Source organism: Eleutherodactylus coqui, chromosome 1 (genome assembly GCF_035609145.1).
Source record: "Eleutherodactylus coqui strain aEleCoq1 chromosome 1, aEleCoq1.hap1, whole genome shotgun sequence".
NCBI classification, from domain to species: Eukaryota; Metazoa; Chordata; class Amphibia; order Anura; family Eleutherodactylidae; genus Eleutherodactylus; species Eleutherodactylus coqui.
The window spans coordinates 111,077,797-111,090,814 of record NC_089837.1 but is presented as its reverse complement, the minus strand read 5'-3'; the positions used below and the strand labels follow the sequence as shown (position 1 = coordinate 111,090,814).

The 13,018-nt window shown below is 40.9% G+C and overlaps 1 protein-coding gene across 1 annotated transcript in view; it reads left to right on the top strand.

Moving 5' to 3' along the window:
* CLSTN2 (calsyntenin 2) overlaps window positions 1–13,018 on the top strand; it is a 529,216-nt gene that overhangs the window by 190,554 nt on the left and 325,644 nt on the right. The window contains exon 2 of the mRNA XM_066601026.1: window positions 6,803–6,998. Coding sequence (XP_066457123.1) covers window positions 6,803–6,998 — 196 coding nt within the window. The remainder of the gene's footprint in view (window positions 1–6,802; window positions 6,999–13,018) is intronic.

The following is a 13,018-nucleotide window of genomic DNA, read 5'->3' as shown; positions in this document are numbered from 1 at the left end:
ATTTCATTAGCAGAGCGGAGGGCGCGGCCTGGGTGGTGGATTGAGATGAGGGAAGCAATGTAGGGCGGTGCTGAGCTGTGGAGGGCTTTGTGGATTAAGGTAATGAGTTTAAATCGAATTCTATATTTGACGGGCAGCCAGTGCAGTGACTGGCACAGGGTAGAGGCGTCCGAGTAGCGGCTGGACAGGAAGATGGGCCTGGCTGCTGCATTCAGGATGGATTGGAGTGGGGAGAGTCTAGAGCAGGGGAAGCCTGTTAGCAGAGAGTTGCAATAATCGAGCCAGGAGTGGATGTGCACAAATGTGCGCATATTTGCGCTGTGAATGAGGTTGATTTGCGCACATATTGGCGCACTGTAATCTACTTTTTGTGCGCGCAGGGCATGTTCATTTGTGCATAGCAGACGAACATGCCCCGATTTAAATGACTATTTAGCCTAATAAGGTCCAGATTTAGTTTTTTTTGCAGAATTGCGCATTGTGTCACACAAGACATGTGCATTTGCATGTGGTAAAAGTGCAGTAATACACGCTGATGCATGTGCAAAAATACATTTTCGTTCCAAAAAACACGGCGTTTATGCGCGCACAAATACATGTATTCCTCTGCGAAGCTGGCCAAAGAGGCACACCCTATTGACAAGAAGAATAAGACCCACTTGTTAATGTATTCTTCTATTTCCAGGAGGAATAGCAGAGGTACAGTATGATATAGGAAACATTTTCCAAGATTATTACTTTAGGAGGAAAACAAATAGTTGTTAAAACCGAATTGTTTGGCGAACTGACAGCTTCTGTTTTACATGAAGCACATTCACAGGAGTATTTGAGATTTTCCACTGCAGCACTATAGGTGCCATTAGCAGATTACTAACATTGTTTATGGCAGCCTGTATCCTGCCATTAGAGACTATAGAGTTGTGGTGACAGGCGTAATGACAACCTGTCAGAGCAGCTGAATAGCAGACTAGAAGCTGCTGTAAATGGAAATTCTCCACCACCCTAAATGCTCCCCAACAAGACTGATAATAACAATATATTGGCAAATTGCTAGGAATACATTTCCCATTTCTAACATTCAAAAGGTTTGCTTTAAATCTTTGTTCTGGCAAATAAACCCATTTATTTCCAAAATTGGTTTTATTACTCCTCGTGCAATTTCATTTTAAATAGTGAAGAAAGCAGAAGATGCAGGAAATACGCCAAGATGTCGTTTTTGTTCAGCGCAGAAGGTCACAAGAAGTGCAAGTGCGACTATTCTTATTTTTAGCACATAAGAGTGTAGAACTCCATTATTATCGAACAATAACTATCCGGTCCGTGCTGTGATGATGATAATTAAGACTTTTGTTACAGTCATTATCACTAAACTATTGGATGTGACCAAAAAATTAATGAGAGCGCAAAAAAAAAAAGCATTCCGCTGCTATACAAGCCCCTGTTGTAGACATTCACTCAGTGATGAAGCTGATGGCGGGATAGACGGCTTCCGAATAAATACCGATAGTATAAAAGTGAGTGATATGCAGAAAACGAGAGCACTGAATAATGGATATTAGGGAATCATGGAGATGGAGTGAGAAGCAAGCAGTTCATAAAGTTATGAAATATCTTCTAGAAGAAGTTTATATATCCGGGCACTTTATATTTTAGGATACAGTTACTTGTCTATAGAATGCAAATGTGTCATCAATTGAATATTCACCGCACTCCTATTCCTGTTAAGTACGTCTAGTGGTTGAATTATTATGAGTTTTAAGACCGCATCTCTAAAGTTTAATACAGTTAGATTTAGGCCGCTTTCACACAAGCTTATTTGCGCACGCAACATGCAGTGAATAGAACCCATTGATTTCAATGGGCTTGTTGTTCACATGTACGTATTTCAGTTGCACAATTAAAACGCAGCATCTTTATTTTCATATGCATTTGCGCACCAAAGTCCCCATAGAAGTCAATGGGGATGTGCAAATGGGCAGGCAATACACTAGGAGGTGTGTGAAACACTGCATGATTGTGCAGGTAAAAAAACACATCTTGAACATATTAGACTAATTAGCCATTTCAATGGCTGGGAGCATTGGTGCTTTATTTTTTGGCGTAAGCCTTGCACGCGCAAAAAGAACAGTAAAATATGCTGACGTGCATGCAAAAAAGCAATGTTAGTTCCGCACACAAATACATGCATTGCATGAAGCCAGCCTTAACCCTTTGAAATCCAATTTTGGATTCAGGGTTTCCTACGGGGCTTTCTCTTTCTTCCATAATACAATGGTGCCATCTGCTGGCTAGAGCCAGTACTGCGGGATGGGACATGCTGGAGAGGCCCCCAACAACAGAGCAGCCAGTAATATACAGTAATACCACCCTGTCGGACGTCTTCCGACATCGGAGCTGTACAGCCTTCAATCAGAATGTCTTCAGATGCCAGACAATGGATTGGAAAAGGTTAAAGGTGATGTCCAATTAAACAGGACAAGGCATGTCCTCACACAATGGAAACTGACTGTGTACCTTTAGGGCTCAGGCCTTTATAGGCACAGGAAAAAAAAAAGGCACATTGCGTAAAGAAAAAAATGGTGTGATCGGATGCATTTGCACTCACATGTCCTATTGTTTGCGGGTGCAAATTTTTTCCGCTTCTAAAAAACTTTTATTGCACTTTTATTAGAAAACATTTGTTCTAATAGATCCATTTTGAAAATGTGCCTGAAACTCTTAGGCCTTAGTCACACGGGTGTTTTTTCCCGCGATTTGCAGATCGCATGACGGATGCGCATCCGCAAATCGCGTGAGCGGGGCCGAAAAATCGCCCGAAAAAACTGCTCCTAGCCGCGTTTCATTAGAAACGGGCCGGAGCTGTCCAGCGCATTGAATTCAATGGAGCCGGCAATACAGCCGGCTCCATTGAAAGCAATGGGCTGCGGGCGATCTCACAATGAATTTTTGGGAAGGGCTTAAAAATATAAGACCTTCCCTGAAATTCATCCAGAAATGTGTAAAAATAAAAAATATAAATATACTCACCTGGTCCCGGCAGACGGAGTTCAGCCGCGGCCGGCCGGCAGTTCTTCTGAACTGCTCTGAGTAGTATTCAGCAGCCGGGGATTTAAAATCCCCGCCTGCTGAATGAGCTGCCTCTGATTGGTCACAGCCTCACCAATCAGAGGCAGCTCTCACTTACCCATTCATGAATTCATGAATGGGTGAGTGCTGCCTCTGATTGACTCAGCGCAGGGACCAATCAGGGGCAGTTCTCAGCTGTCATTCTGTAACAGCTGTGGCAGAGAAGAATGATTTGTCTACTATATGTTCTCAATGGGGTCGGCGCTGCTGCCGCCGGCCCCATTGAGCGCATATAGAGAAGAGAACAGGAATCGCAGATTGCAGATAGGTGCGATCTGCGATTTCTGTTCTATAATTTAACGGACGAGCGCATAAAAAGCGCTCAAATCGCCGGACGCATGCGCAAATCGCGCGAAAAAACGCACGTCTGACCGAGGCCTTAGGGCGGAGTCAGGCAAATGCGTTTTTCTCTCCTTATGCAGCCGTGACAATCACTGAAGCATAATGGGACAAAACAAAAGCATTGATTTCAATAGGATTTCAGCAGTTTCTTTTTCGCTATCTCTTTACTTGGCCATTAATTGTGCGGCTGAGAAAAGATAGGACCTGCCCTATCTTTGCTGCAAGTAGTATTAACTATATGCGAGAAAGATTGGGCAGCCACTATCTTCCCGCATTTTTTTTTCAAACTCCTGTGCTCTGGCACAGCATCTGAAGAGCCAGCGAAGGGGAAGAAAGTCTGCTCCTTCCCTGCCAGCGAGCATAGTTGCACAACGCTCGTCTGAAACCGCCTTTATTGAAATTCTGTGCCTGATGCTATAGCTCTTCCCAAGTCAAGTGAATGGGGCTGAGCTGCAAGACCAGAAACAAATCCTGCACAAGAGTGGCCTCATCTCTAAAAAAAAATAATTAAAAGCTATTTATTTAGAATAGGTGGAAATGCTACAAAGTAATGACATTTTCCTAAATCTTATATCCATTTTTATACATTTTTATTTAACATGTTTTATGAAAGTTATGAATTTTCCATCACATCACTAATTTATTCCACTGGGAAACTTATCTGCCGGTACTCTTCAAATTTTCGTTTTTGGCTTAGCCTTATAATATTGACTAGATGTATGAAACCTCGCTGTATAGGAAATACATTGGTTAGAAGGCTGATAGGAAATGAAACCTAAAATGTAACCTTTATTCAACAATGCTAAAATGACACTACATGAAGTTCACACTAATTAGTTATCCTCGTTATTAAATGAAATGTGACTGCCTTTTCTACTGTGGATACGATATCAGTGACTAACAAGAGGCACCAACCATGCATGCCGTGTAACCTGGTAGAAATATACCAAGATTGATGGCATGTAAGGCCGAATGAAGACAATGTCCATCTTGTCCAGCCTGTTTATCCTCCAATGTTGTTGATCCAGAGGAAGGCAAAAAACCCCAAGAGCAGGAGCCAATTAGCCCTTTTGCAGGAAAAATTCCTTCCCGACTCCCTAATGGCAATCAGACTAATCCCTGGATCAACCGCTAATGGTTCCTACCTGCCTGTATACCCGGATTAACAATTAACCTAAGATTTATATCCTGTAATATCCTTCGGCTCTAGAAAGACATCAAGTCCCCTTTTAAACTCCTCTATGGATTTTGCCATCACCACCTCCTCAGGCAGAGAGTTCCACGGTCTCACTGCTCTTACAGTAAAGAACCCTTTTCTGTGTTGGTGATGAAACCTGCTTTCCTCTAAATGTAGCGGGTGCCCTCTCGTTACCTTCGCAGTCCTGGGTATAAATAGATCATGGGAGAGATCCTTGTATTGTCCCCTCATGTATTTATACATAGTTATTTGGTCGCCCCTTAGCCCTCTTTTTCCCAGAGTAAATAATCCAATTTTGATAGCCTCTCTGGGTATTCCAGTCCTTTCATTCCATGCATTAGTTTAGTTGCCCTTCTTTGAACCCCCTGTAACATCTTTCCTAAGCACCGGTGACCAGAACTATGTGCAGTATTCCATGTGAGGCCTGACAAGTAGAAGGTTGAGAAAAAAGGATCCTGTTTGCAGGATATAGTTTGCAGTTGAGAAAAAAGGATCCTGAAGAAACCTTAGACATGGGAAGGAACATTCCACAACAGTGTTGCAGAATATGCCCTTCTATGAAATATTCAGCACCATAAAAATAGTCACAGGCGGCACTCTCTTCAGCTCCAATAAGACAGGACTGTATTATATGTGCAGGCCACAGGAGAGGAATTCGGATACAAAAAAAATATCCGCATGGCCAATGTGCAGATTTTGAGGCAAAATTAAAAATAGCGGAATTATGTTAGCAATTCTACATCAAAATCCATAACTAGCAGTGAGGATTTTGGTGCAGAATTCTGCAATGCTGTTGTAGAATATTCTTTGAGTTGAAAGGTCCCTTAAGTGGAATATATAATATAGAAAATGAAATTAGCATCAGTTTCCCATTGACCTCAGAGCTAAAAAAAAAAACTGGATTGGCTATGGTATCATGGGTCTGTTATTTCAAATGGAAGAAATAGCGCTGCAGACTGTACTGTTTTCTACACCCAAAAATGGAACCATGATGGAACAGATACATACTGAGACCTTAGTCAGACGGGCGTTTTTTCGCGCGATTTGCGGATCGCATGACGGATGCGCATCCGCAAATCGCGTGACCGATGCCCGAAAATCGCCCGAAAATCTGCTCCTAGCCGCGTTTCATTAGAAACGGGCTGGAGCTGTCCAGCGCATTGCATTCAATGTCAGACCTGCCCCCTGATTGGCTCAGCGCTGAGCCAATCAGAGGCAAGTCTGACTCACACCCCCTTCACACCCACTGCAGGCCGGCCGCTCTGAACTCCGTCTGCCGGGAGCAGGTGAGTATATATATATATTTTATTTTTACACTTTTCTGGATGAATTGCAGGGAAGGGCTTATATATTTAAGCCCTTCCCGACAATTCATCCCGCGCACGCCGGCAGCCCATTGCTTTCAATGGAGTCGGCTGTATTGCCGGCTCCATTGAATTCAATGGGCAAACATCGTTCTTCTCTGCCACAGCTGTTACAGCTGTGGCAGAGAAGAATGATTTGTCTTCTATATGTTCTCAATGGGGTCGGCGCTGCTGCCGCCGGCCCCATTGAGCGCATATAGAGAAGAGAACAGGAATCGCAGATCGCAGATAGGTGCGATCTGCGATTTCTGTTCTAGAAATTATCGGACGAGCGCATAAAAAGCGCTCATGTGTCCGATACCATTGCAATGCAATGGTTTTAAAAAATCGCCGGACGCATGCGCATGCGCAAATCGCGCAAAAAACGCCCGTCTGACTAAGGCCTGAAGTGGAAGAAAGAGATATCTTTTTCCATTGAAATCAATGGGATTTTTTCAGATCCACTTATTTCCATTTTTCTGGTCTGAAAACAAAATAGACGAATGGAAAAAATAACGCTGGTGTGCATTAAGCCTTAGTCAGTAAGCTCACTATTGTGGGCACATGCTAAAACTCCACAGGGGAATGTAAGATAATATGAGAAAAAGAAACCCCTGTCAATGTGTCCTGCAATAGTTTCACTTACAGCTTCTCATCTGCATCCTTACAATGTGCTGAAGGTCAATGTAATTAAGGAAGAGCATTGGACAGTAAAGTTTGTGAAAGAGTATTTTGCAAAATGTGTGGCATATAAAAGAAAACCGATTTACCAATTATTTTCTTTATTTACCAGGAGAAATTTGCGCATTCAAGATCCATGGTCAGGACACTCCGTTTGAGGCAGTTGTACTGAACAGAACCTCTGGGGAAGGTCGACTAAGAGCTAAAGGACCAATTGACTGTGAACTACAAAAGGAGTATACCTTCATCATCCAGGCATACGACTGTGGGGCTGGTCCAAATGGGGCCAACTGGAAGAAATCTCACAAGTAAGTTCTTTAGTGCATGATTGCTAGAATTTTCACATCAGCACAAGAGTCCATCCATCTTTGATGGTGATTAAACATCTAGAATTTAATAAATGCTGAATGTGCAGATCTTAAGTATCTTCGTAACACTCCTAGTGATGTAAAATGGTTGACTGTGGTGGTCCCATAACTGCATATCTGCCTGGCCTTCCTACCATCATCCTTTGATGATATTTGCTATTAAGTATAGATGTCTCATTTCTATACAGTATATTATAAACATGGTTATTTTAGCCTAGTTATTTTATTTTGTTAAAGCCTGGTGATAATGATTTGACTATGTTCTTCAGGTGGCCAAAGACACTAGATATACTTTGGCAGATCCATCTAAATATAGTGGAATCTGATGTTTCCATGACTATCCAATGTATTTGAATTACTATCAGATCTACACAAAATTGTCTGGATAACTGATGACTGCACAGTCCTGCAGAAGGAATTGCAAGGAGGGGTTGCCAATTTGTCAGTTTACATAGAAACCCCTCTTAGCCCTTTATGTGGCAGCTACCTGCATTGTCTTTGTAGACAACAAAGATCATTTACAACATCTTCTCTTAATTATACCCCTGTCAAAAACACAGTCCTCAAGAGGGCTCTCACTGCGTATAACTTTGGGCAAGAGAAGGATCCTTCTTTGTTTCCTTCCTCCCTTTCCCTTCCTCCATCCCTTCCTTCTTTCCCTGCATTATTTTGGCCTTATTAATAGTGGAATTGTAGTGGAAACCCAATATATCTATATTTTGGATTGTGGACCTCTGTAGTGGACAGTGAACCTGTTTTTATATGTTTAGCATTCTGCATACTAAATGACAGTACTTTTCCATTGCTGGCTGTTCTGATACAAATATAGATATATATATTCTTTCATGTATCCAATGTATCTACTTCCTTTAATGAAACTTCTATTCTCTAAACTCTGCTGACAAGCTAGTATTTAGCAAAAACACGCTATATTTTCTCCATGTGTTTTGTAACTTTAGAAGAAGTAAAATCAGACATAAATAACCGCAGTCTGAAGCAGCTACCGCAATAATAACCCAAGCAGTTTTACTGGAAACTTATGCAAATAACACGGGAAATTTATGCAATTAATAGTTCAAGCTGTAATCTCCAATCATATCGGAGGAACCACACGTGGGTCCAAGACAACCCACTCATCTCGTCCTGCTACCACATGATGGCCAATGGCAGATGAACGGGGTATGGAAGAATTTCAAGATGCTTATCCAATAATTAAACAATACGTTGTATCTATGTAATCTTTGACCTGCCCAGATATGTTAAACTCTTTAAAAGAGGCTGCGCGCCCAACAATAAAGCAGAATTGAGGAAGCTTATACATGCTGAACCTGTTTTAGTGTGAAATCTTCTTATGCGCATAATCAATTCATAATTAATCTGGAAGGGTGTAAACATTCCTAATTGAGTAAGCCATGGTTCCACAAAGGAAATCCACGACAGTATTATATAGACACTTTATGTGTGTGTGTGGTCGGTGTTGGATCAACATAAGTTACTATTCAATCTTAGGCCAGCCCTGCCACTTTCACTCTATCAGGTTTGATGAGTCTACAATTTTTTGTGTATGTACTGTATATTACTACTAGATATTGTATATCACTACTATAACTACTTTTGAATACAGTAAAAAAGTTTTAACATAGTGAACCATGTGCATTGCTTCCACAAGGTGCAGCTGCTGCATATTATGAGACTATTTTATGTAACTACAAAAGTTTTTATTATACTTTTACATTGTTGTATATCTGAAAAGGTCCCATATCCTTAACAATTATGTATAATAAAATGACCAGTTGTTATGATATATAAACTAATTAGACCAGTAATATTGTCATCAGTATAGTAGATACAAGACTAAGTTAAAAATGCCCTTCTGTCGAGTCCAATGTCTATTAATCTAATGACGATAAATTATACAATATGTCAAATAATCTGCCTTTAAACCAAATTTGTCCTCGGACTGGACACGGGGCAAATAATACTATTTACCATTTGTCCTTGCACCATTCTTTCCCAGATCTGACATTTCCTAGACCCTGTTTGTTCTTCCATACTGTGCATTGGTAGTCTGAGGCACTTCATGCTGCTTTCTGATTGGCCAGTGCCTCTTCCAATAAGAGTTCGTTGGTAGTACAATGTATTGTCCAAGATGCTACCAAAGTAGTGTGCATCAAGTGGCCATAAAAGTGCAGTATCCATATTGGAAGACCGAAAATAGACCCAGACTAGGCGGGGACAAAGACACAAAGGGATAGTGGCAGGCAATATTAATCCCTACCCCCACAGGTCCCAGGACAAATTTTGTCCTGGGACCAAAGGGTCACTTTAAATTCACATCTACTTAAAAACAGTTCAATTAAAATATTCTCTAGAGCCTATTGACTATTTTAATCACATTATTTCATTATTTTGTCATTAACAATGTAATGCTGTGTAATACACAGATGCAGCAAAAGTTAATTTGACTTTTAACACTCGATTTCCAGCACTTCAGTGTTACTACATCTGTACCTTTCCATTTGCTATGTCCATAACCCCTACCCTCACACATGAACAATAAAAGAAATTTAGTACTGTACATTCAGAAATCTACAGGTTATGGTAATTTTCTTGCCAGTTTGCCTTTTCTGAGCGTAGGGTTATTGCATTCATTAATGCAAAACACCGAATGAAATATGTATAGCTATATTAATGCAGCATCCTTTCAACACAGCAGCATCTTGCACATCATTTTCATAATTAATATAGGATATTTTTAACTTAGTTTTCACATAAAGCGCAGACACACTAGGTAGAAGCCACATTAGCCACACGCATATACATGCTGTCCTCACCATCCTCACCGTCATTCAACATATTTGCTTTCTATAGGCATTCATCTAAAATATCATAGATCTATAATACTATAGATGTGGGACATACTCAATGTGTGCAAATTGAATACGTTGTTTTCTAGCAGTGCGGTCAAGCAGCGACTAGACCATAGGACACAGTACAAATGCCACCCACTCCATTATTCTTACTTCCAAATAAGATAGAAGACCAAAAAATAGTTGAATGGAAACCAAAGTTAAAAGGGTTTTTACATGACTTAAAATTGCTTCATAACTACTCTGTCCCTTTTAGTTGCTGTTGACCAGTATATGTGATGCCACAGCCAATCATTGGCCACAGCAGTGACCTGCTATAGCCAGCGATTGGCTACAGCCATCACATGTTCTAGTAAGCAGCAACCGGGAAGGCCAGAGTGGTGGTAAAGCAATTTTAAGATGTGGGAAACCCCTTTAACTCCTTAATGCCACAGGATATACACTTACATCCTGCAGGTTCAGGGTATGTATGGAGGGGAATTGCAGGTCGATTCCACTCCATGCAATGGAAGAGTTTCCTTACAGCTTACACTCGCCTGCAGCAGCTCCAATAAGCCGCACCACTGATCGGAGCTGTTAACCCTTTAAATGCTACTGTCAATTCTGATGATGATCAAGGGTCCTGCACGGCCCCCTGCCATAAAATTGCGGGTCGCTATGCAGTTACTATGGCAGCCGGGGGCCCTCTGAAAGGCCCCAAGGCTGCCATTGCAGATTGCCTATCAAGCCATGCCTGTAACGTGGCTTGATAGTTTGCCTGTCAGATCGTGGTATACTGTAATGCCTTGTCATTACATTATACTGCAGGAGTGATCAAAGCATCGCAAGTTTTTATCCCCTGTGGAGACTAAAAAAAACCTGTAAAAATAAGTTTAAAAAAGTTTAATTAAATATTAAAAAATATCTTTTTAGCACATGAATAGCCACGCTAAAAAAAAAAAATCACACAGCATGTGTAGAAAAATCGCATGAACGGGTGTACTTGCACTGGCATGTCCTGTTTTTTGTAGGTGTGAATTTTTTAGCACTTCTAAAAAACATGCATGTGAACTCTTTCATTGGAGAACATTGGTTCTAATAGAGCCACTTTTTAAGCGCGGCTATTCATGCGCTAAAAAAATTGCTTTTCTGACCAAGCCCTTTTAATAAAAGAATCTACATAATAAAACCCCGAAATCTATTTGGCATTGCTGTGTACGTATAAGTCCGATCTATCAAAGTCATACATTATTTACTCCGCATGCTGAACGTCGTCAGAAGAAAAACAAAACACCAGAATTGTGCTTTTTTGTCTGTCTCCAACAGAAAATGTAATAGAAAGAGATTGAAAGTCGTATGTACTCCAAAATGGCACCAATGGAAGCTACAGGACGTCCCACATATGTTGATGGAAAAATCAAAACGTTATGGCTGCCAGAAGATGTTGACAGAAAATAACTATGAAAAATTAAATATCTTTGGAAAAAAATAAAAGTAGCAAATAAAAAAACTATATAAACATGGTATCGTAGTAATTGTACTGACCCATAGAATATAGTTATCAGGTCATTTCTGTTGCAGTATGTACGCTGTGGAAACAAGACAAACCCAAATATGGTGGAATTTTAATTTTTTTTTCCATTTCACTCCACTTAGAATTTTTTAAAAGTTTTTCAGTACATTACTGCTTTGTGGTATTCCCATTGAGCCCTGGGATGGAAAGATTAAGCTTGGACTGAAATACAGTCTGAACGAAGCCTTTCCATTTTGGTCACTGTATTGTTCCATCTGCATCAATTCTTGATTTCAATGACTTGACTATTACTCTAAAATGTGTAAAAAAAAAAAAAAAACAACTAAAGAAACCCCCTTCTCTGCCTATTAGTCTTTTATTTGGTGCTAATTCTATCATATAGTAATACTGCTCTTTATTGTTTTTCAATACTTTGATTGAATGTCCTAATACATTTAGTGCCCGAATAACACTCCCATAGAGTATCCATATTTGGCTGACATACAGCCCACATTATACCACCACCCTGTCCCCAAATAATGTTGTTATAGATTCCTGAATAGTATTTTGTGGGTTTTAGGTGGTAAAGGTGTTAAAGTTGACAATATCTGGTGGTCTAGATTAGTGAAGGAAGTAATGGTGGCATCCTTAGCTGTCTAGGGTAGGGAGATGGCTAATGTGGTTAATGAAGGAATCTTTGGTGGCTTAGAGCAGTGAAGAGGTTTATGCTTAAGGGGATTTTCCTTTTAAAGGCATTTATTGATAAATATACATTGGGGGTCTGATCATTGAGAATCCCAACAATCTTTAAACCAGCGCACACAAATGCACCACGTAATGTAGTGGTGGTACATATACTTGAGTGTCACTCCATTCACTTCTATGAAATAAAGGGAGATAGCCAAGCTCATTGATCTCTGCTTTCCCCATAGAACTGCTAAAATACATGTCTAGCAATTAGGCATGATTTCCTAGTATGTCTTAAATGTTCAAACAGATGAACAGATTTTTGTCCAAATCAATCATAACATTTGCAGATATTATACTAGCAATAAATTGAAGCCCTTATAAAGCTCTCCCCTGAAAAGCCATTGACGGGATGCCGGCAGCAGAATCCTCTACCGCAGCTGTCATGTGTGACAGCTGCGGTAGAGAATTGAAGAATGGCAGATGTAGCAGTAGGGAATTCTTTTAACTAGCGGGGGTGAAGGAAACATCTGCCGCATGTGGCAGATATGTTCTTCATGCCCGCGGGGGTCACGGCAGCGGCGGAGAGGTAAGTTGCTTTTTTTTTAACACTAAAATGTTTCTTTTTCAGGAAAGGGCTTATATGTAAAGCCCTTCCCTGAAAAAGAATGCAGGGGGCCGGCAGAGCATTGTCTTCAATGGAGCCGCCGGCAGCAGCCGCGGCTCCATTGACAACAAGCACGCAGCTGTGTTCACGCTTACGTACGCACCTAAGTATGCACAAGAACACGCTTGTGTAAACCCACCGTAAGGCCGCGGTCAGACGGGTGTTTTTTTCGTGCGATTTGCGCATGCGCATGCGATCTGCGCATATATAGAACCATTGCTTCGCAATGGGATCGGTCACATGG